The sequence below is a fragment of the Urocampus carinirostris genome, chromosome 16 (genome assembly GCF_059441175.1).
Source record: "Urocampus carinirostris isolate Australia breed hairy pipefish chromosome 16, RoL_Ucar_1.0, whole genome shotgun sequence".
Lineage (NCBI taxonomy): Eukaryota > Metazoa > Chordata > Actinopteri > Syngnathiformes > Syngnathidae > Urocampus > Urocampus carinirostris.
Window position 1 is genome coordinate 31,021,111 of NC_142364.1, and position 24,597 is coordinate 31,045,707.

The 24,597-nt window shown below is 43.6% G+C and overlaps 1 protein-coding gene across 1 annotated transcript in view; it reads right to left on the reverse strand.

Moving 5' to 3' along the window:
* Window positions 1-24,597, reverse strand: part of npr2 (natriuretic peptide receptor 2) — a 114,037-nt gene that overhangs the window by 62,018 nt on the left and 27,422 nt on the right. The window contains exons 2-5 of the mRNA XM_088355853.1: window positions 23,722-23,903; window positions 19,026-19,139; window positions 16,627-16,762; window positions 13,952-14,046 (exon numbers count right to left, since the gene is read on the reverse strand). Of these exons, the coding sequence (XP_088211979.1) occupies window positions 13,952-14,046; window positions 16,627-16,762; window positions 19,026-19,139; window positions 23,722-23,903 (527 nt within the window). The remainder of the gene's footprint in view (window positions 1-13,951; window positions 14,047-16,626; window positions 16,763-19,025; window positions 19,140-23,721; window positions 23,904-24,597) is intronic.

Genomic DNA, 24,597 nt, shown 5'->3' on the forward strand with positions numbered 1-24,597 from the left:
AAAAAACTGTATACCCGGTGCCAGAGTCTTGTCCGCATTGCTGGCAGTAAGTCAGATTAGTTCCCGATGAGGGTTGGACTCCGCCAGGGCTGCCCTTTGTCACCGATTATGGACAGAATTTCTAGGCGCAGCCTTGGTGGGGATGGAGTCCAGTTTGGGGGCCTTAGCATTGCATCACTGCTTTTTGCTGATGATGTGGTGCTGTTGGCTTCCTCAGGCCGTGATCTTCAGCTCTCACTGGAGCGATTAGCAGCCAAGTGTGAAGCGCCCGGGATGAGGATCAGCACCTCTAAGTCCGAGACCATGGTACTCCGCCGGAAAAGGGTGGCATGCTCCCTCCGGGTTGGGGATGAGATCTTGCCCCAAGTGGAGGAGTTCAAGTATCTTGGGGTCTTCTTCACGAGTGGGGTATGATGGAACGATTCAGACCCTGTACCGGTCCGTTGTGGGTCAGAGGGAGCTGAGCCGAAAGGCAAAGCTCTCGATCTACTGGTCGATCTACGTTCCTACCCTCAACTATGGTCAAGAACTGTGGGTTATGACCAAAATAACACGATCCCGGATACAAGTGGCTGAGATGAGTCTCCTCCGCAGGATGTCTGGGCTCTCCCTTAGAGATAAGGTGAGAAACTCAGTCATCCGGGAGGGACTCTGTGTAGAGCCACTGCTCCTCTGCATTGAGAGGAGCCAGTTGAGGTGGCTCGGGCATCTGATAAGAATGCCTCCTGGACGCCTCCCTCGGGCTGTGTTCCGGACAGGAGGCCCCGGAGGCGACCCAGAACACGCTGGAGAGACTATGTCTCTAGGCTGGCCTGGGAACACCTCGGGATCCCGTCAGATGAGCTGGAGGAGGTGGCTGTGGATAGGGACGTCTGTGCTTCCCTTTTAAGGCTGCTGCCCCCGCGACCTCACCCCGGATAAGCGGAAGACAATGGATGGATGGATCACACTATTTGTACTCGCAATACGAGGGATGAATGTAAAAGAATAGAGAATACAAAAAGTCATCCTGAAAGATATGAATAAATCTAAAGTCCGATTCATCATCAGGTACACCAAAGAGTTTTTTGTGCAAAAAGTCAAGGATGTGTGAATCACATGACTGGCTCAGCTGTTTCAAGCAAGTGGCCATTGTGTGCTAAAAGCAGCACTGGGCAGCATTTTTAGACGTTTTGTCATTAAGGTCTATATAAATAAATTTGACTCGACTTAATGTTAGCATTAGCAGTACACAATGATAATTGAGGCATATGACTTTGTTATTAAACCACTATAATATTTTGTCACCATAAATTCTTCAATTGTTGCCATTACTCAAGATAATGTGAGAATTAAGAGGCCGGTCACACAGCCGTTTGCGGCTGAATCACGGCTAAAATTTTGCGTTTTTTTTTTGCCCGTGGTTGCCCATGATGGAAAATGCGCAAAATTGGCCAACCCGCTGTTCATCGGTGGTATGCCCGCAAAACAGACGCCGGCGACTGTTCCGGTTCCTCATCGCGTCATTTCCGCGTCATTTTCTCGTGTGGACCACGGGTATAAAAGCTCCCGAGCCGGTGTTGTGCCCAAATCCGACTCCAAATCCGACTCCTAACACGTGCTCAAAGTTTTGAGCAGCTCAAAACTTTTTTCGCGCGGCCAACCGCGTGTGAATTTCCGACCGCGAGTAAAGCACTGCTGTATCTCGTCTATATGGCGGTCTCAAAGCGTTAAACAGCGCCCAACAGCGTCTGCTTCACGGCCAGAAATTTCTGACCATGGTTCAACCTCGATACGCCCGTGAAAGGCTGTGTACCCGCGCTCTAAAGAATTGAGCAGCGCAAAACATTTTCGCGCAGCCACCCGCGGTCCGCGTGTTGAGCACTGTTAAATCTCGTCTGTATGGCGATCTCAAAGCGTCCAATAGCGTCCGCCTCACAGGCAGAAATTCCTGGCCGTGATTCAGCCGCAAACTGCTGTGTGACCGGCCCCTAAAGGGATTCATATCAGTAAAAAAGTTTTGTTTTCTAAAAATTTTAAAGGTAGAAATTGCTCTAAAAAATTAGTCTGAATACTTCAAATGCATGTATATATATATATATATATATATATATATATATATATATATATATATATATATATATATATATATATATATATAAAATAATAATAATAATAATTTCCTTGTATTGTCATTCTGTGTAACAATGTACACAGAACGAAATGTCGATTGCATCTGACCCGATGCAGCCGCAGCCAAGAGAGGGCGCCGCCGACCACTTTTTAAGTCTTAGGAATGACTCGGCCGGGGCGCGAACCCGAACCTCCCAGTCTCAAAGCGGGCGCCTTACCATCTAGGCTACTGAGCTGGTATATATACCTATACAGTGTACGTGTAAATGGGTAAAATGATCTGCCTTTAAAGATTATGTTTCAAACTTTTAGGTATTTTTCTTATTTTGCAAGAGAGAGAAAAATGAAGAATTATTGTAAATAGCGAGAAACAATATCCAAAATGAGCAAAGTTAACTGTCCTGCACATGGGAAATTAACATTGGAGTAGACGGGCTGTGTGTGTACTGTCCAAAGATTAACAAGTAGCAAGTTGGAGTGTGATTTTGACTTTGATGGTCCAACATCTGTTTTCCTGCTGTGAAACACGACTCCTGCCTTTCATGCATGTCAGAGGATCTTTTTTGCTTCGGTTTTGTTTTGCTTTCCCTCCTTGTGCGTAGCATGTCGCGTCCTCTCTACATAAACCTTAAAGGTCAGCGCTTCTGTGAGGGGTTATCCAAACAAAGCAGATGGTGATGTGTATGGGGGAGGGGCGACAAAGGCAGAAATAGGTGAAATAGTCGCAGCTCATGCTTAACAATCCAGGGATGCTTTTATACTTTGCAGGGGCGGGCCGTGCATTTGACACCTAAGCCTTCAGTCATGGCCTCTAGTGATGTGTCGTCCATAAAAGAAGCTCTATGAAAAGTAGGGTTAATTAGACTTAGTCAACCACTGAAAAGTAATTTTACTGAAAACCACAATGACTTAGAATTGGTGAGCTCAATCCTCGGGCATCCTAGATCTCCAAGGGGGTGAATGACAGGAGCCGGCTCCCCACCTATCAAGAGCCAGTTCCCTTTGAGACGCTGTTTTTCTCTTGTGGTTGGTCAATATGCACGTGTTTTTCAGGGGTTCTATGTTGTAGACTTTGTGGAGAATAAGAAATTTCATCAAATTGTTTTGTATTTGATCTTTTTCTGTACATCTGGAAATATTTCAATCCACGTTTCCTGTGTCTTTCAGAGATAATGTGTTTTACATACCAAATGTAAAGTTGAGTCTCGTTTTCCAGAGTTTTTTGATGTTGCACTGAAAAGTCAATATTTTTATTTAAAATTGTATTGAGTGTTTTTCAGAGATTCTGAGTTGCTTTGCATTTAAGTTTCATAGATTTACAAAAAGTTCAAAGTACAAATGAGTTAAAAGTTTATTATAAGGTGAAAAAAAAATTGATATTATAATTGAGTAGGATAATAGATTCAAGACTTTTGTGCATCACTGTCTCCTAGCTGTTGTTTCCTTAAGCCTACAAGAAGGCCTTTATGTCGCAAACTTAAAATCTGATTGGCCAGACCAACAGCTTTATTGAACAATTATGTTATCCGTCATGGTTTTCAGTAGATTTTGTGAAGGCCTCCTGGCAGATTATTGACACTGGCAACAAATAATGACTGAAATGTGATGGTTAAATACTTAAATATGAGAGAACACAATTGGATTCATATTTGGTCAAATGCCAATAGTAACGAATGGTACGTAGTCTGTGGGGGAGTGGGCGTGGCTAAGACAGGAACAACAAACTAACGGTAAGTCAATGGGGCAAACATTAGCACAGAATTTATGGTAAAAGTGTGCTGAATTGTGGTCTTTTTATTTGTAAAATGATTTTGGCACTACTCCATGCCTGGATAAAGAGGTATAGGACAGTACTCAGAAATGGAAAAGGAGATCTTGGAATGGTTTGAAGCTCAGAAACAAAATAGATATGGACTGTCTCGGCTAAATGTTTGTTTGCAAAGCTCTTGAGAGTGCACAAGCCAAGGAATATGAACACCTCACGGTTTCCGCCGGGTGCTGTACACATTTTCTTCTATTTCTTTAATTATGTGGATATTTTAAAGCAGTTTTAGGGTGTCAACTTCTATGTGAGTAGATACAGTAATTTTTAACTACGGTATAGTTACTTATAGTTATTTTGGCAGGACAAAGACCAGGAACCTTCCCGTGGTGTCCTGCGAGGGGCTCTCTCCCGGGGGAGCCTTACGAATCCAAATCAACCCACTCAGACTTGCGCCGTGGGAGGCGCCCTTTTCCATGATCGGAGCTGCATCGCCCGTCCTGCATCTCCGGTCACTTCTTCTTAGGGCGGGCGACATCGAGAGCAACCCAGGCCCCCAGCCCAGAGTCAAATGCCAGTGGTGCTTTCGAACCATCCGCTGCGACCACACCCCAATCACCTGTACTGCCTGCCCACGGGGCTTCCATAAATCATGCACCGGCCTTTCCGAACGAACTAAGGACTTCAGAGGCTTCGTATGCTTGGTTTGTTTGGGTCACACCCCGCCAGGCCTGGCGGCACAGGACAGTCGCAGCCTCCTCTCTGCATCAACTTCTACCGTATCCATCATCCCTCCTTCATCATCGCTTCCATCTGCACCATCATCTTTCTCAATGACCTCAACAACTTCTTTGGGAGGTTCGAGGCACAAAATGGCACCCCTGCAGCGAAAGCGGTTCCACATCAGGACGAAAGAGCACTCCTCCTGGACTCAACTGACGTGAGGAAAACCCTGATAAGGATCAACACACAGAAGGCTCCAGGCCCGGACAACATTCCAGGGCGGGTCCTTAGGGAGTGCGCCGATCAGCTGGCTTGTGTACTAACAGACATTTTCAACACCTCGCTAGACCAAGCCACGGTACCATCATGCTTCAAGATTGCCACCATCATCCCAGTGCCAAAGAACCCCCAGATCTTATCATTGAACGATTACCGGCCCGTTGCACAGACTCCCATCATAATGAAGTGCTTTGAGAGACTGGTTAAAGAGCACATCACCTCCAGTCTCCCCTCCTCACTCGACCCCTTTCAGTTTGCATACCAGACAAACCGCTCCACCGGGGATGCCATCTCCTCTGCGCTTCACCTGAGCCTGACACACCTAGAGGAGAAGAACACCCATGTGCGGATGCTGTTCCTGGACTTCAGTTCAGCATTCAACACCATCATCCCACAACACCTGGCAGACAAAATGAGACTCCTGGGTTTCAACACCCCCCTGCGGAACTGGCTGCTGGACTTCCTCACTGACAGACTCCAGTCAGTGCGGATTGGTCAGAACATCTCCGATGTCATCACCCTCAGCACGGGCTCCCCCAAGGCTGTGTCCTGAGCCCCTTGCTGTTCACCCTGATGACACACGACTGCGTCCCTAGGTCAGCCACAAACTACATCGTGAAGTTTGCGGACGACACAACAGTGGTGGGCCTCATCAGGGACGACAACGACCTGGCCTACAGAGAGGAGGTGGAGCAGTTGGTGGGCTGGTGCAGGGACAACAGCCTGGTCCTGAATGTTGACAAAACTAAAGAGATCATTATTGACTACAGGAAAAACCAGCCCAACCATGCCCCACTTCTCATCAACAACAAGGCTGTGGAGGTTGTCAGCAGCATTAAGTTCCTAGAGGTGCACATCACAAACAAACTCACCTGGTCCGAGAACACTGCATCACTGGTGAAGAGGGCACAGCAGCGCCTGTACTTCCTGCGGAGGATGAGGAGAGCCCACCTGCCCCCACCCTCCCTCATCACATTCTACAAGGGCACCATAGAGAGTATCCTGACCAGCTGTATCTCTGTGTGGTGTGGAGGCTGCAGCGCTTCCGACTGGGGTAGTGTGAGGAGGGTGACGAGGACAGCAGAGAAAATCATCAGGACTTCTCTCCCCTCCATTCAGGACATTGGCCAGAAGCGCTGCCTATCCCAAGCTAAGAACATTATCAGGGGCCCCTCTCACCCCCATCATGGACTGTTCACTCTGCTAGCCTCTGGGAAGAGGTACTGCAGTGTGCGGTGCAGGACCACCAGGTTCCACAATAGTCTTGTCCCCCTGGCCATTAGACTGTTAAATGGTCAATCAAACACATAGTAAATCTAAACTGCTGCTAATCTGTACATCTGTTGGTTTTGTTTGACTTTTTTGCACTACTGGCAGTTCTTTATAGCTAGCCACTCCTTGCACATCTGTTTCTCTGCACTATTGTACTTACAGTGTTATTGTTACAGTGTTATTGTTACTGTTTACCTGACTTGTTTACCTGACTGCCCATTTTGCACATCTGGTTAGCTGCTCCTCTTGCACTATTTGCACTACTGTAAAATACTATACATAGCCATAATTATTTAGTATATTATTAGTACTCAATACTCCAACTCAATACAACATTTTATTTATATCTGTACATTCAAGGAAACTGTGCGGGTCAGATGTATCGACATTTCGTTCTGTATACACGTGTACTAGAATGACATTAAAGTAGATCTGAATCTGATCTGTAAATCTGAATCACATCCTCCTTCATCATCGCTTCCTGCTTCATCTACCCCAACCGCTCCGCCTGAAGGGACCAAATGCTTCTTATGTCCTCGAGTCATACAGCGTAACAACGCCCCCCTTCAGTGCGACTCCTGTGATAACTGGGTGCACAGATCCTGCACTAAGGTCAGCCGGTACAACAAATCCCCCCACTGGACTTGCTCCAACTGCCACAACCCAGCGATCTCTTTCACCCAGCAATCGTCAACTGCTATCCCCCCAACCCCCTCCAGCTCTCAACCCCTCCAACCAAGCGCCAACCCCCCCAACAAATAGCGCCATCACCCAACACCGAACTGCCCGGAACAAGAACTGACCAGTATGTAAGAACCAACTTCCCATCCCCTGTGCCCTCTTCTGCTGCACGTGTAGTAGAGGTTTCCACGCTCGATGGGCTCCCGAATCAAAGTCCGCCATGAGGGGTGCTAACTCTTGGATATGTCCAACTTGCTCCAAACCATAAATGCCATCAGCGGGCGCATGGTGTGAAGATAGAAAGGCGCAACTTCCCCCCCAATCCCAATCCCACCTCACCATCCTGCAGTGGAACTGTGACTCCCTCGCGACAAAGATCACAGAACTAAGGGCCCTAACGAAAAGACTCCGCTGCGATGTCCTGCTACTACAAGAAACAAAACTTAGCTGTGAGGATCCCAAACCATTCCTCCCGGGCTATAATGCCATCCGCCTTGACCGCCCCTTCAGTGGAACCAAAAACTGCTGAAATGCAACAAATCCTTATACCCACTGCAAAGAGGTCCCAACTCTCCCTTACCAATATTTATGTCCCCCCTGCCTCATCCTCTTATGCGGGCCCACTGAACAGCCACGCGGCGTGGCTACCTTGTCTACCCACGGTCCGGGGCCTAATATGCAGAGACTTCAACGCCCACCATCTTTCCTGGGACGACCTTGTACAAGCCGATACCAGAGGGCAAGCCATCTACGACTGGCTGGAAGACAAAGATCAGTATCTCCTGAATGATGGCTCCCCAACACGCTACTCCCATCACCTGGAAAGAAGTAATCTAAGCGGCCCAGACTTAACAATCGCGGATCCGCTCACCGCGGAATCCTGCAGCTGGACCCCCCTCGTCGAACTCTCCTCTGACCACCTGCCGCTCCTAGTTAAATGGAAAGAGAAGTTCAAAACCGAGCCGGGAAGGCGCCGAGTCACACCTAACTTCAAGAAAGGGGATTGGGGGAAGTACAAAGGAGCTATTCTTCGAGACCTTCTCTCTGCGCCCCCAAAGGACTTCCTCAACACATTCACCGACCTCCTCAAAAATGCAGCAGAAGAAGCTGTCCCCAAAAAAGTCTTCCGCCCAAACAACATTCTTTGGATGAATGAGAAAACAACTCATCAAGGAAAGGAATCAGCTAAGACACAACCTGAATGCGGCTACCAGAAAGACCTACCTGCAGAAATGCAGAGAAGTAGCAGAGAAAACTATCGAGGCTAAACGCACTGCTTGGCATCTCCACCTCCAAAAGATTTCGGACACCAAGGACTCCAAACAAGCTTGGGCTGTGGTGAAGTCACTATCCAGTCTCCCATCACAACAAACCAATGAATCACTCAAGTATAACAACAGTGAATATGCCTCAGACAAGGCCAAGGCGACGGCTTTCGTCATCGAATACGCAAGAGTGGGCGCAAGAGTGATAAGTCGAGTAGGAGGACCGTACGAGGGCTTCGAAGAGATGCGCATGGACTACAGGGTTCCCCTCGGCAATGGCTCGAGTGCCCATTTACTCTTGATGAGCTAAGCCGTGCACTCCACCAACTCAAACCAGGAAAAGCTGCTGGCCCGGATGGAATTGCCCCTGAGATGCTAAAATATCTGCCCCCAGCTGCACTCCCCATCCTTCTCCAACTTATCAACACCAGCTGGGCCACACAGTGGTGCCCCCAGTCCTGGCGCACAGCGGAGATCATCCCGTACCACAAAAAAGGCAAAGACCCTCAACTCATCGGGAGTTACCGTCCAATCGCCCTCACTTCAACAATCAGCAAAACTATGGAACGACTCATCGTGAACCGCCTGTCAAAATGGCTTGAGGATCATGGGATTCTGAGCCTATGGCAGGCAGGCTTCCAGAAAGGCCGCTGCACCACTGACCAATGCCTCAGATTGTCTCAATTCATCATGGATGGGTTCCAGTCAAAACAACGTCTGCGCTCTATTGCTGCCTTCTTCGATTTTAGCAAGGCATATGACCAAGTGTGGCGTGCCAATCTCCTCCAAAAGATGCTGAACATTGGCGTACCTCTCCGGTTTGTTGAGTGGACTAAGGCCTGGTTCACCAATCGTACGGCACATGTGAGGGTTAATGGGACTACGGGACGCTGCCGGACGTTCAAAGAAGGCCTCCCCCAAGGATCGGTTTTATCTCCACTCCTCTTTACCATCTACATCAACGACCTTCTAGATTCTTTCGAATCCTCCACCCTCGTCTCCGGCTATGCTGATGACTTGGGGCTGGTCTGTAGCAGCCGTAATAAAGAAGAAGTGGCGGTGAGACTAGAGTCAGAGGCGGCCAAAGTAAACCAATGGGCCACTATTAATCATCTCACCCTCAACACAGCGAAGTCAGAAGTCGCCTGCTTTTCCATGGACGCTGCCGAATCCTCTTGGTGCCCAAACATCAATGTAGGGGTTTCGAGACTCAAGATGAATCCAACTCCTATTTTCCTGGGGGTTCGATACGATCGCCGACTGACCTTCAATGAGCATGTCCGGCACTTTAGCCAAGTCATGGAGCAACGATACAATCTCCTGCGACAACTGACCGGCACGTCTTGGGGATGGCGGCCCTTGGAGATGCGGACGGTCTACATTGCCACCGTCAGATCGCTCGCTGAATATGCAGCTCCTGCCTGGGCGCCCTGGGCCTCCAACACCAATATCCAGAAACTGGAGAGGGCACAATCGGACGCGGCTCGAGCAATTACGGGCCAACTTCGATCTACTCCCATTGACGCTGTCCTCCATGAAGCCCAGCTCCCACCGCTCTCCTCCCGACTTCAGCTTGCCAGCCTTAGGAAAGCTGATGAATGGTTCCACCTCCCTCCCAACGATCACAGGAGAGTACTCCTCCAAAAGCACGGTCCTAAACGCCTCAAGAGAGAAGACTGGCGTAATTCCACAACCCCCATTTTATCCTCTCTCAACCTCACGCCAGTGGACTCGGAGTCTGTACATGACCCTAATATTCCGTGGCCTCTGGCGTCCCCACCACCCATCCATTTCACCCCTGTCCCAAAGTCCGCATCCCCTGCCCAACAACTTGCCACTGCAGAGGAAACACTTGCGGATCTGGGCCCAACTGACTTGTATATTTTCACCGATGGTTCCACCCTCAACGGTACGGAGAATGGAGGAGCCGGAGTGGTCATCTTTAAAGGCAACACACTAATCCACTCCTGGCATGCGCCAACCAGGTCCTTCAGCAGTTCTTTTCAGGCCGAAAAGTCTGCCATGATCGCTGCAATCGCCTGGCTAGACCACAATATCGACTGGTCCTCAGCCTCTATCATCACGGATTGCAAGTCCCTCCTCCAAGCTCTCTCCAACCCTAATATAACAGACCCCTCCCTCCTGTCCCTTAACTCCTCAATTGCGGCCTTCTCCCCATCCAAGAGCATCCGGCTTATCTGGGTCCCGGGTCACTGCAACCTCCCGGGTAACGACCTTGCAGACGAGCAGGCTAAATTAGGCTCGGCTCTCCCTCAGCCTACCGCCCCGCTAGACCCACAAACTCGGCTCGCCATTATTCGCAGGAGCTGCAAACCCCCCCATCTACCCACCCACGTCTCATTTCTCTTACCTCTTCCCATCACAACCCGGAGGAAGAATCCCAGCTCTCAAAGAAAGAGCTTGTCGATCTTATACGATTCCGGTCTGGTCATCACCCCTCCCTCCGAATATGGCAACATCTGACGGGGAAATGCGAATACGATCGGTGCCGTCTCTGCGGTGAGGTCGAAGAATCGGCCAACATCTCTGGCTACGGTGCCCTGCACTCCAGTCTGCCCGATACCACCACCAGCTGGGATTCTCCTTCGGAGAACTACGAAGCCTCCCACAAGCGAGTCTAGCGCTACTAAGGATTATCCTTAGGCGCCTTGAGTGACTCAACAACAACAACGGTATAGTTACTTATAGTTACTTTCAGTGTAACATTCTACTTTCGGGTTACAGTAGTCAGGGGGTTAACGAAGTAACTGTCACTAGTAACTGTAACTAATTACTGATTTTCAGTACGCTTAACACTGATCGTATGCCTTAAAGATGTGATGACGTTAACATTTTTTTTCGGGATAAGGGGAACTTTAAAACAATATTCTCAACTAGCAAAATAAACTGACCATATAAATGCAGAAAATACTTGTACTATATTAGCAGCTTAGAGCACAATGTTAGCCACTGTAACTCCACATGAAAGCCAAAGTAGTGAAATTAGGTCAAAAACGGGATATAGCAGACCGCATTATGGATATCTCGGCAGAATAATGTCATTACGTGGGTTATTATTTTTATTAGACCAAAAGTATGTGCTGCAGTTATTTATTGCTTACCATAAGAATACAGTACGCATTTACAGTGTATGTTGTTAAAATATGTTGTGATGTCAAAAGTTATAGTTTTTTATTTTTAATTTTAAGCAAGTTTAAAGCTTGAGAAATGTCTTAATGCATAGTATAATTTACAATTTTTATAATTATATTTGTTTGTGTGCAAGGAGCTTAATGGATGTGTTAGGGAAAATTGTGCATTATTTAGCCCCTCCTAGAAGTAACAAAATTAATAAAATGAAATAATAATCTGAATGCTAAGCAAAAATGCATGAATTCGCATTATAGTTTAAGTGATAGTTCATGTATTTTTGTCTATAAATTAAACTAATATTGTTTTTTTTTCTTTAATACATTTTATTTACCAATAGGAGACACTAATTAATAAACACTGACCCTCTAAGTGGGGTTTTGCGCTGTTGTAATGTTGAAATGTGTCACTGCATGTATAGTATATGAGTTTCCGGCTATTACATGTGTATTATTTCAGTCAATTATATCTCATTTAGTTGTAAATAATGCACTCTATCATTATTCTTATTTTGAATGTAGTTATGACCATTTACCTGCCTATGTAATCACTTGACTTTTCAATATATCCATTCAGTCAGTTGTTATACAGTCTCAACATTGTTCCAATTTATGTTTTCGGTTGCGGCTGGGGGAAGGCCTTGAGTCTCAGCCAGACTAATGTTATGTTTTTGTCATAGCCCGGCCACTTGGTATATATGCAAATTTCAGCCATTTTGTGAATTGAGCCTTGTTCTGTACTCTACACTCTGAATATATTATCTTTATTGATCATCAGGGTTGGGTAGGGTTACTTTAACTGGATAACTTTCAATTACTTTTGGATTAATCCAATACCAAATATGCTAATTAAAGACAAAATAAACTAAATATGAATAAAATTATGACTCACACGTGGTAAGCTTTCTCTCCTGGCTTTGATCTCTTTGATCTCCGACAAAACTAAAAACTAACTGCGAGAGAAACAAAATGAAAATAAATCCAAACAGCTTGCCAACATCATTTTTGCCGTTCCATGTATTCCGTTACTCCCCAAGCCTGCACAAAATGCATTAATTTTATTCATATTTAGTTTATTTTGTCTTTTATTAGCATATTTGGTATTGGAGTAATCCAAAAGTATTGAAAGTAATCCAGTTAAAGTAACCCTACCCAACCCTGTTGATAATGTAGTTGCCATCAAAACCTCGACAGAACTGCTCAATGGAAGAAAAAATGGACTCCATGTCGAAAAAAGAACCTGACGTACATGACGCCAGCACACACCTTTAAAGATGCATCAAGCTCTCAAAAGATGGTCATCTTGAATGAAATGTACATTCCACCCAGAGCTGGTCATTTGGCAAACACAGAACCTAAAACTTGCATTATTATTCCAAAACAAGGCTAGCTACTTGGGTCAATCGGCCATAGAAGCGAACCAATCAAAGTCAAGGATAAATTAGAACAAGAATTCCCACAGACAGCCTCAGAGGAGCTTGATGATTTTCTGACTGAAATCATGTGTAGCTAACCCACTTCTTTTGCAGTCAAAGAGAAAAAGGCAAGAAAGCCACACCAAAACAATAATGATAATATTAATAATAATAATAAAAATAACAATAATAATGATAATAATAATAAGAATAATAATAATAATAATGATGATGATAATAATAATAATAATACAGTAAGAAGAAGAAGAAGAAGAAGAAGAAAAAGAAGAAGAAAAAGAAGAAGAAGGAGAAGGAGGAAAAGTAGAATTATTATTATTATTTTATCAAAGGTTTCTGGTCACTAATAAATATCCTTACTTTTGAAGGAAAAGGACAATTTCTTTCAATGAAAATAACATCAAACTAAGGAAAAAGGCCATCAGACATTGTAAACATGATGCATGACTATTTTAGCTTCAAGTGGCTGGTTGTTAAATGTTATATCTAAATAGGTCTTTAGCAACCAGCACTCTAGCGATGTAATAGTACATTGTGTTCATTAATTACGTCAGAACGGTGAGGGATGGAAGATATCCTACAACGGCGTGTACTACTCTCTTCAGAAAACAGAGCAAACAAAGTAGAAAGAGACGTGGGAGAGCCTATTGCAAGACCAAGCAAGAGAACAAGTACACCAGAGTTTATAGTTGGAGAAATAGATGCCTTGCAGGTCCTTAGCCAGCAGCTTAGTTAAATAGTACCCGCAAAACACCAGGTTTAACATCGAGAGTGAAGCGGTAACTCCAAGATGCTGGCCTTCAAGCAGAGTGTCAAAGAAAAAAAATGTTTAGATTGGCCAACAGAAAGAGATGAATATGGGCAAGAAAAAAACACAGACATCAGAGAACTCATTTGATGAATATAAAGTGTGACTCTTACATGGAAAACAAAAGATCGTCTGGGTGACCCCAAACTTTCAAACGGTAGTGTATAAATGTATATACATACACGAATGTTGTCAAACAATGTCAGAGCTGAATATGAAATACTAAATACTTTTTAAAATATTGACTCACAAGAATAATAATAATAATAATTTCCTTGTATTGTCATTCTGTGTAACAATGTACACAGAACGAAATGTCGATTGCACCTGACCCGTTGTAGCGAGCCGATGCAGCCGCAGCCAACAGAGGGCGCCGCCGACCACTTTTTAAGTCTTAGGAATGACTCGGCCGGGGCGCGAACCACCGACCTCCCAGTCTAGAAGAACTGTAACCTCAGCTAACTTACCCCATATTCTCCTGTATCCTGGTTGGTCATGGCCCATAGGTTGATGTCGATATCCCTGGCATTTTTGTGGTCGGTGGTAACAAGTCCTGTTACCCCTGGCAACAACATGCACATTAAAGTTTTGGTCGATTAGTGCAATGTTTTATGATGTGTGGAAATTCAGAGATGCTTTTAAAAGGGACGGTGTGTGTTATTTTACCCCTATATGTCACAGTATGGTGTTGTGCAACCGATGGAAAAAAGCAAAAAAAAATACAAACCTAGGACACTTAAAGTGAGTGAAACTCACAATGTTACTTATCTTTTTCTAGCCCAGCCTTTTTGAGGTATTTGGGTACCCATAGCAGCAAGATGTCAGACAATAATTTCAACTCCTTTTAAGTGAGGCTAATGGTATGTACAATAAATGCTAATTTCTTGACCCTACAGTAAATGATCGTGAATTCATCCATCCATTATCTGCACCGCTTATCCTCAGTAGGGTTGCGTGGGTGCTGGAGCCCATCCCAGCTGTCTTCTGGCCGTGGGTAGGGGACACCCTGAAATGGTTGCCAGTCAGTCGCAGGGCACACAAAGACAGACAACTCACTCGCTCCTTCACACCTAGGGACAATTTGGACCGGCCACTTAAACTGACATGCATGTTTTTGGAATGTGGGAAAAAAACGGAGTGCCCAGAGGAAACTCGTGCAAGCACGGGGAGAACATGCAAACTCCACACAGGAAAGTTCGATCTCATGACCTTAGACCTGTGCCGCACATGCGCTAGCCACTGTGTTGCCGTGCTGCCCCTGATAGTTAATTCATTTTTGCTGATTATTCAAATAAATAATTATACCACTTAGAGGCGCTTAAAAATACACAATGTCCCCATTAAATCAAGTGGGTATATTTATTTGTGACGCTCTTATTTATATTTATTATCTTTTTTTTTTTCTTTTTTACGAAAATTGTTTTTTTAACGCGGAAGTTAATTCTAGGGATAACCTAAAATAAATATAAAATGAGCCCCCAGCAAGACATTTTGATTAGTATTTTATTTGGATATATATATTTTGCAAGTTGCATTTAAAATCTTTACTCCTATCTTATATATTGACTTATTTGGGAATTCTAGTTGCTGTTTAATGTTACTGCACAACTTTTCTTAGGCACAACATATATTTGTTGATCTGTGTTTGTGAGGCTCTGGCGGGTTTAATTAAACCCTGGTAGCTTGCCACAGACTTTACATATATTTTTGCACAATGATCCTGACGTTTTCCTATCTGAAATATAAGTTTCATTCAAGTTTCATTCATTCATCTATCATTTTTCTATTAATTATATGTTTTTCCTGACATGTCTAATATTTTTGTAAACAATGTACACTATGTTTTTAACAATGGCTATAAAGACAATTCAATTAAAAAAGTATTTTTGATTGGCTTAAATGCATGAAAGTTTAATGCCATACATTTACTTTTTTTGTGTGCAAATTCTTAGCCAACAGAGTCGCATTTTCCACTTTACAGATCCTGGCCCATATCAATAGGAAGATTCTTATAAAAGAGCACCACAGTTTTTAATATGGAGACAAGGTTCAGGGTAAGACATCAGAAAAATCACCATGAACTGGAATGTGGCCTTGAGAGCATAAAAATGCCTGTTTCAATTAAAGTGGGAGGTTTAAAACGTCCAAAAGTTTAACCTACAACAAATGGCCTTTGTTTCTGCAACACGCGGTAGCTGACAAAGTAAACTGGCAATTGTGTGGGCAGCTACATCAAACATGAACTGGGCTATTAAAGTGGAGGCTTGAGTCATAACATTTTATTAGCAAAACTAGGCTTTTTTTTCAGGGCATATCATAATCTCATTTGGCTCTAATGTGCTCTACTAACCTGAAATCGGATGAGTCAACAATCATTTGACTTCACTTAATGGTTATTGGAGTGTCATTTGAGTAGCTGTAACAGCTTCATGGGAAAATTAGTGTTCAAGTGCTTTTTGGTGCTTTTTTTTAAATCTGTTTTTTAGGGGTGGGGGATTCCTCATGTAAAATATCATTTCTATCATATTTCAATGATGTTTTTGTATATTTTTTGTAAAAATAGGAAAAAAACAATACTTTGAAGTGTTAACACATCTTAACTCTCCTTTGGAACAATTGATTCCATTACAATTAGTCCAAAATAGGATAATTTTCCTGCTTTGACTCATATTTGTATTTCCTTTCCTTCTTTGTCTCCTCCATATTGCACTCTCTATCCACTTTTGCCCTGTTCCTGTGCTCATTTGGATTAAGTACGCATTTATATATATTTTTAAATATTATTTTTGTTTTTTTAATAATACAAGTTCATGAGGCTCTGGCAGAATTAATTAAACCCTGGTAGCTTGCCCAGACTTTAAACTGTATGGGAAACACTGGGAAAGCTTTAATCTTACTTTAAATCATATATTCTATATTTTGTTGCTAATAGGAACCTATACTGTGTTTGTGCTTACTCTGTGTTTGTGCTTACGAAATCAGAGAAAATGACCTTGAAAAAGACAAACAGCTTAAAAAAGGGAAATGGAACCATATAAAGTAGCGAAGGTTATACGTATAAGACCAGAGAACATACCATTGTAAACCTTATACAATTATCAATGAAAAATGGGAATGAAAATCAGACAAGAACTATCCTCACCCCAAATTTGACGGTTTTGCGTCCTCATTGTGATGTTGATTCCGTCGTTTTGAGCTCCGCCGTCAGCTAGCGTTTCTTCCAAGGCCTTTGCATACAGCACAAAGCCATCATAAAAACTGCCCGCGATGTAGTCCATCTGCCAGACCCAGAAACCATTTTAATAAAGCATCACGGTCATTGAGCTGACATTACACTCTAGGCCAGAAGTTGGGAACAATTTTGACTCAAAGGGCCATGAAAGCAAAATACAGTAATCCCTTGCTGTTTTAGAGTTTACTTTTTGCGTTTTCACTACTACGTGGATTTTCATCGTGCATTGTGTTTTGCATTCTGATTAGCCAAACTGTCATCCTGCCCCTTTTTGCCTGTGTCTGCCTGTGTGTCAGTTATGTTGAGGTCTAAGTTGTACACAAACGTAAAACAGCTTAATGAACCTATACTATGTATGCACAAATCTTTTTTAAATTTCATGTTTCTCTACAAGCCAGCATGTCACCATAATCACTTTGCACCCAAAAAACACTAAAAGGCAGAGAAATATGCTTTTTATCACCAACAAGAGTTGGATTTCTTGACACGCTAAAGGAAGGTAAAAGCAGGTTTTCTAAGGCAACAAAAGAATCATGTGAAGTAAAGTGGATAGTTTTGAAAGGTTTAGGATTAATTTTTAATCACTTTTTAATACAGCATGCCGAACAGAACTGGCAAAAATGTAATGATAATATATTGTCACACTAAATATTTCTTTTGTGTAATTTCCCTTTTAAAATACAGTAATTTTGTTTGTTAAACAAATGCTTGAGCCTGTAAACGGATTTGTTCTTTGGTTTCAATGTTTAACACAGTATTTTAAAAATAAATTAAAGTTTTTACTTTGCGTGTTTTGACAGCCGTGGGACCTTTGTGCAACGCAACCTATGTGAAAAAGGAGGGATTATTGTATTTAGTTATACATGATCTCCAGAAAAGTTAATACTTCAGTAAGTTTTATTTCACTGTGTGACGTTTGATGTCAGAGCCTGTCTCCCGCAGTTACTTAAGATCATCGAGGTTCATTCTGACTGTCATTTTTGTCGTGAATAATGGTTTGAAAACAAGGTGTGAGTAGGGTTGTTTTGTAAAATTGTCACAAAATACTGCAAACAAGGAAAAGATACTGTTGAACCTTGTGGTCATAGTTTGTCCTCCATTCTGATTTTTGGATGTAAATGTATGACATTTGAAATCTACAATCATTTGTCTTTTATTCCTCCAATGCCATAACGTATGAAGAATTTTCGAGAAGACTTGACCCGACTTGAGTGCCAAAGCGAAAAGTTACGTTTTTGTTAAAAACAATTATAGGGGGTTTGGCACTGCTCATCGTTATGTATCGAGCATCTGGGAATGATTTCAGTGTGATAAATCACCGTTAGATCCGGGGATGGTGTAATTGTAACCTGTGCAGTCCTTTGAGGCATTTTGTGATTAAGGGCTATATAAATGAATGTGACTTTACTTGACTAAATGGCAGGAGTGAATTTAATGAGATATTTTTCTACACATCGTGGAAACCTAACTTCCTAATGTTGCTTCCTGTATCCAGCAAATGAGGGTTTTGTACATTTGCACTGCGTATGGCGGTGTTTTGTGTATGTTGGAGGACGGATTTAAAAAAAGTGTGTGTAGGGGATATGGCGAGTAGGCTTAGTGAAGCAGTGGGGTGAGTAATAGGCAGTTAACGTTTTAACAGAGCTTTTTCTTTCAAAAAAAGATGACTAATTCCCATTGCCGCCGCCTGGTCAGAGAGGGATGTTGTTTTGTGCACCTACGCAGAAACGTGTTCACTCAAGGGAACGGGAACGCAATGGTGACCGAAATCTTGTGATCATGTCACCGGAAACCTCAGGCGCTGAAAAGTTCTAGAAAAGTCCATGCGTTGCTCATGCACAGTTCACGTATCAGTTCAGTGATCTTAAGTAAACAAAGTGCCCTTGTGTTTATGGAATAAAATGTTTAGATTTTGGACGTATCACAAATGCAAAAAAAAAACCACGAAAGTGAAAGTTCGGCTATAAATGCATCCCTTCACAAAAACAATTTTTCTCAGAAGATTTCATGTAAACAAGTATTCTCAAAAAACTTAGTAAAGATCAACTGTTGTTTACTGAACAATAGTAAAAGCTAGAAGCATACTTTTTTTTCTAATGATTTTTCATAACTTCATAACTAGGGAGAAAAGTGATACAGTGCCCCTGCTGCTGGTAGTAAAAACATGTTGTTGAACTTTCAAATTATATGAGTTGAACAAGTACATTATATCTCCGTACTCATTAAAAGAGCCACACCTAGCTTGCGAGCCATATGTTCCAGAACCCTGCTCTAGTCACTAAACATTACTCCAAAACGGTTTAACATACCAAGGACGGTTCGAGATGCACGCCAAATTCCTGTTGAGCTCTTGCGTGGAGTCGCCTCTGAAAGTCTTTGTATTCGGGATTATCAGGAGGTCTGTATGTTATGATGAAAACAGACTAAAAGCACACACAGAAAAGTGAAGCATGAGTTAAAAGTATGTAATAACAGCGAGTACATTTCAAAAATGATTTTAGACTGCCCTGAAAAAAAAGCAATTTAGCGTATTTAAAGAGTATTGCCATGGCAACTCTTTTTCATCTTTACCTACTATCTACTTTAGCAGTATTAAAAAGGATAATCTTTGCGGCACTAATTTTAATTAATTACACTAAATTAGACGATGTCAGTGACGTGCAGTCAGGGGAGGTAGGTGCGGCAGTGCCTCACCTCTCTTCTTGGAAATATAAAATTAAGATTATATGAAATGGTTACCGTATTTATACTTGTATAACCTACACTTGTATATAACAAGCTCCCCTTTTTTTGATAAAAAATCGGTATAAATTTTTAATTTTTTTCTCAGCTAAAACTGAACATTGTAAGTGACAAATGTTGAATACGTGCTGCCATGATTATAACCCTCTTTTGACAACCTTACAGTGCTTTTATTTAATGTCCTTCAAAGTCACCATCAGACAGGATCAAGTGGCTACTGTGGAAGAGCAGTTGGCAACCAGGAAAGACTGGATGATTGCAAGAAAGTCTACACCGGGAGTGGGGGGCTAGTTACCCTACCCACTGGTTCTGTAAAGGACACCCAAACGCACTACAAAGTCAAATAAAGGAAAACAAACCGACAGCCCTCCGAGAAGTCGGGTGGACGAAGGGTCAAAACGGACAGACTTCATGGGAACGACTGGAATGGAATTGGACAAAGATTTTAGAATGCTGAGCAAATGTAGGTGCGGGATGGAAAAGGTAACGTCGTTCGGGGGTCTGCGAATCCACCAAGGAAAGGTGAGGTGCCCATCAGAGAATCAGCAGAAACAGTGCACTGCATCTGGTCAGGTCAGACACTAGGAACCAAAAGCCAGGTCTCAAACCACAGAGCAAAAGGATCCAGTGCTGCTGAAGAAAGGCAGACGGGGTAGAGCAGGTTGTGGAGGGCAGCCCCGTGGAGATTGGAACCAGGAACACACCCGGGACATCAACAAGCAACAACCAGCAAGCATTCAAAAGCAAGAAGAAGAAAGAACCGGGACGAAGACAAGCCATCAGGTGGCCAAGAGCCAATGAGTCTACAGTTTGGGAGACGTTGAACACTGACATAACTGTACTTTTGGAGCCTTGCCAACTTGAGAGGAGCAGAACCGATTCACCAGCGCAGAAAGCGGAAGAAGGAGAGAATCAACTTTTTTAAGAACCCCTTTAAGCATGCAAAACGACTGCTGGCAAACAAGAGGAATGGAAAGCTGGAGATCTCAAAGGCAGAGCTTAAGGAGCATATAAGGGAACAATTCAGCGACCAAGCAAAAGCCATCTCGCTGGGATCCCCGGGGTATGTTCCCCAGCCAGCACCCCCAGTCATCCCTTTCAACATTGCTCCCCCCAAACTCAAAGAGGTTGGGAAGGTGGCTCAGAAATCCAGAGCAGCCTCAGCCGCCAGCCCGAATGGCATATCATACAAGCTGTACAAGTACTGCCCAGGGGTCCTGAAAACCCTGTGGAAACTCCTGCAGGTGGCATGGACGAAGAACATCATTCCTTCAGAGTGGTTAAGGTGGGAGAAGAAAGAGATGGTTGTGACGGAAGTGATGAAATGAAATGTTTTGCATTTATATAGCGCTTTTCAAGTCAATGACTTCCCAAAGCGCTTTACAATGTGCTCCACATTTCCCAATAGCGGCCTTGCAGCCATGTAAGGCGCTAACCTGCTTATTGGGGGTATTAGGGGTTCAGTGTCTTACCCAAGGACACTTCGACATGTAACACGGACGAGCCGGGATTCGAACTGGGATCCCTTGATCCCAAGACGAGCGCTCTACCTCCTGAGCTACTGCCGTGATAAGGTCTGAGCAGGAACGCCATACCATCAAAGCGGTTTCCCTGAGAAGACAGGGCATCTGGACAACATGGGAAGGGGTCATGGACAGGCCATTGTCTTGGCCCAACCTGTGGAAGATCCTTCAGGCCAGGCTCAGCTTTCTAATACGGGCAACCTACAACACACTACCTTGCCCCCAAAATCTACATCTGTGGTTTGACACTGATGCATTCTGCCCCCTCTGTAGTACCATCAATGCTAGCCTTCAGCATATCCTCTCAAGCTGAGAGATGGCAGTGTCCCAAGGCCGCTACAGATGGCTGGATGATGCCGTCCTAAAGAAGGTGTCAGAGACAGTCTAAGGTTGCAGAGAGGAAGCAAACAGTCGGCAATCTCCTCAATCAAATCACATCATCCAGTTTGCAAGGGCTGGTGATAACGTTCGCAAAAACACCCATGCCCTCACCCGTTACACTCTGGAAGGCTCCTCTCGCCCGCCAGCGAACGGAGAATGAAAGTTGACCTCTTAAGGAAGTAACAGTTTCCCAGGGAGATCGCCGAAACATCATTGCGGCCAGACATTATGCTGTGGTCTGTAGCCAGCAAGATGGTCCTCCTGGTTGAGCTCACTGTCCCTTGGGAGGATGGAATACGGGTAGCATATGAGAGGAAACGGGCAAAATACGAAGACCTGGCAGTCGAGTGCAGGGAGGCGGGCTGGAAACCCACAGTATGCCCAGTGGAGGTGGGGTTCAGGGGTTTTGTGGGCTCGTCAACCTCCCGCCTTCTCAGAGACCTTGGATGCACAGGAGCTGGCAACCGGAGAGCAACTAAAGAGCTGTCAGAAGAGCCGGAAAAGGGATTCTGGCTGTGGCTGCGGAGGATTGATAGGAGCTGGGGGCCTTCAAGCAACACCTAGGGCATCATTGGAGTTGGCAGGGAGACTTCCCAGCCATCGCTCCGCCACCGGGAGATGTCCTGGGGTTAAAGGAGCAAAACATCAATGATTAGTGGTCTCCAGCTGAAGACCCAGTCAGGCCTGAGTGTTCAGGCTACACGAGAATTCCAAAGGCGCCGGTGGAGTGAGGTCAGGCAGAAATGCCCAGAAGGAAGTCTACCATCCTGTATTTCCATTTGATTCATCATCAGATACAGTCATGCTTTTCAGTGTCATGCTTTTCCGGATTAATTCATATCTTCTAGGACAACGTTTTGTTTTTTCTATTTTCTAACATTTGTGTCTGGTACCGTGATTAAAAATAGCGAGACAATGAGATAACATTGAACGCCTTTTGATATGTCATCTATATTACTGGTGGTCTAATGGCTAGGATTTCATGCACTCTCCTGCAGTACTTCCGGGAACGGTGCATTCGCAATGATCGCAGCAATGCTTTAAGGCTAGGACCTTAGCTTGGCCTTTTGGCTGAGAGTAAGTGTCCCGGCTCCTAGGCTTTGTAGCGTATTATGAACTGACCAATAACGGATAATGGATAATGAATAACGAAGATAGATCAATAACCCTTAAAAACCCCAAAACCCCCCTCCACCACTACCCAGATTCGATACCCATTGCAGCCATTGTTGTCAGAAAGACATTTTGGCATACAGTATCAATCATTACACAAATAAGGTAACGTGCTCCCAAATTTTCAGTTCCTTTTTAGGGAAAATAAATCTGTGTTATGCACAAACAAATACGGTACTTTGCCGAACATTTTGGAGGCAAATGTACTTGAGTACAGAATTCGACTCATTTTCCATGAGCCACAAAATACATACCATCATTAACAGAATGCAAAATCATGAGAAAAACAAAGGAAAATGTAATCGTATTTTTCTCCAATCCATAACGGTTAAAATAAAGAATTACAGATTACCCCCCCAAAAAGATAAATTACTTGAAAATGTGTCTTTTACTGTTGGCATTCAGTGAATTATGTCATAATTGTATTTTGAAAATCCAATAAGAAATCAAATCACTTGGATCATTAATTTGCAGGGGGCTTGCGCATTTTTTAATAAAAATATTTTTTTGTGTGAAATTAGGAGCAGTAAAAAAACATTCGAAATAAACCCCAATAAAACGTAGATGACGTGTAAATTAGTCGTTGGCACTTGAGTTAAAGAATAACAATCAGATTTGAACAAAATCCTGAAATATGTACACACTTATCAAAACAGGAGAAATTTAAAGAACTGTAAAGATCAATGTTAAAAAAAAACATACGACATGAAATTTTTGTCTTCGGCACTTATTGAGGGAATGATTATTTATTTTTGAAATAGTTAATAAAAGTCAGGTCAGCACGGCGGCGCAGTGGTTTGCGCATGTGCGGCACAGTTCTGAGGTCATGAGATCAAACATCCTGTGTGGAGTTTGCATGTTCTGCCTGTGCCTGCGTGGCCGGTCGAAATTGTCCCGAGGTGTGAATGAGCGAGTGAGTTGTCTTTCTCTGTGTGCCCTGCGACTGGCTGGCAACAAGTTCAGGGTGTCACCCGCCCACTGCCCGAGGATGGCTGGGATGGGCTCCAGCACCCCGTGACCCTAATGAGGATAAGCGGTGCAGATAATGGATGGATGGATGGAAATAAAAGTCAGCGGAGCTTTGGTATCTTACTTAAATTGCGTTCGAATGAAGCATATCTACTGTACAGTTGACAAAAGAATAATGGAAGTCCATATGTGCCCAGTATATGTTGGGTGTGTGTACCTTAAAGACCTTGATAGGATCACCCCAGTCGAGATCAGAGTTTTGCCATGGTTTGTGCTCTGTCAAGCTCTCCGCAAAAACATCCAGATAAAAAATGGCGTAGTTCTCTGGGTCCGGGATCTCAGTCTGGAAGAGTTTCATGATGTTAAGGAAAGTGTCCAGGGGGCCACAGATGTACACAACTGAATGGGAGAGGGACAAAAAAAGATAAAATCCTTAATATCGATGACTACTTTTAAGTATACCGTAAATTCTGGAATACAGAGCGCAGGTGAATAATAACTGCATGCTCAAATTAAACAACAATACTCAAATCTTTATGCAAGCTGCACTGGACATCAACCCTCGGGCATAAACAGCTACAGAAATGAACTAATTCATGAAATTTCTTACACTTTAAGCACACCTGGCATTATTTTGCGCTGTGTTATTTTTAGTTCTGCTCTGAGTTTTCAGGTCACTTGTTTTCGGATCGTGTAACCTTTCAAGATGACAGTTACAAAGAAGAGAACATATTTACGACTGTCCAGAACGAAAACGCGAATTAGGGCTACGTCACGTAAAATGTGAGACCTATATTTTTAAAAGTCAGTGCTAGACCAACCATACGGTGGAGAATAGTGCCAAATTGCAACTGGGACGTGTCTTTTTGTGTTGCTGTCATTGGTGGTTGGCGTACAATGGACCAGATTGCATTTGTTTCTTATGAATTCTTTAAGAATTAAAGGGAACCATAACGACCTGACATTGACTCTGATAATATAAAGAAGAAGTGGTGCAATTTTGATAAATAACTTACACTGATTTTCAATTCAAATGTATACATTGAGGACTTGATTTGCGGGTGAAAACATGAAACATCGTCAATATGTTGTA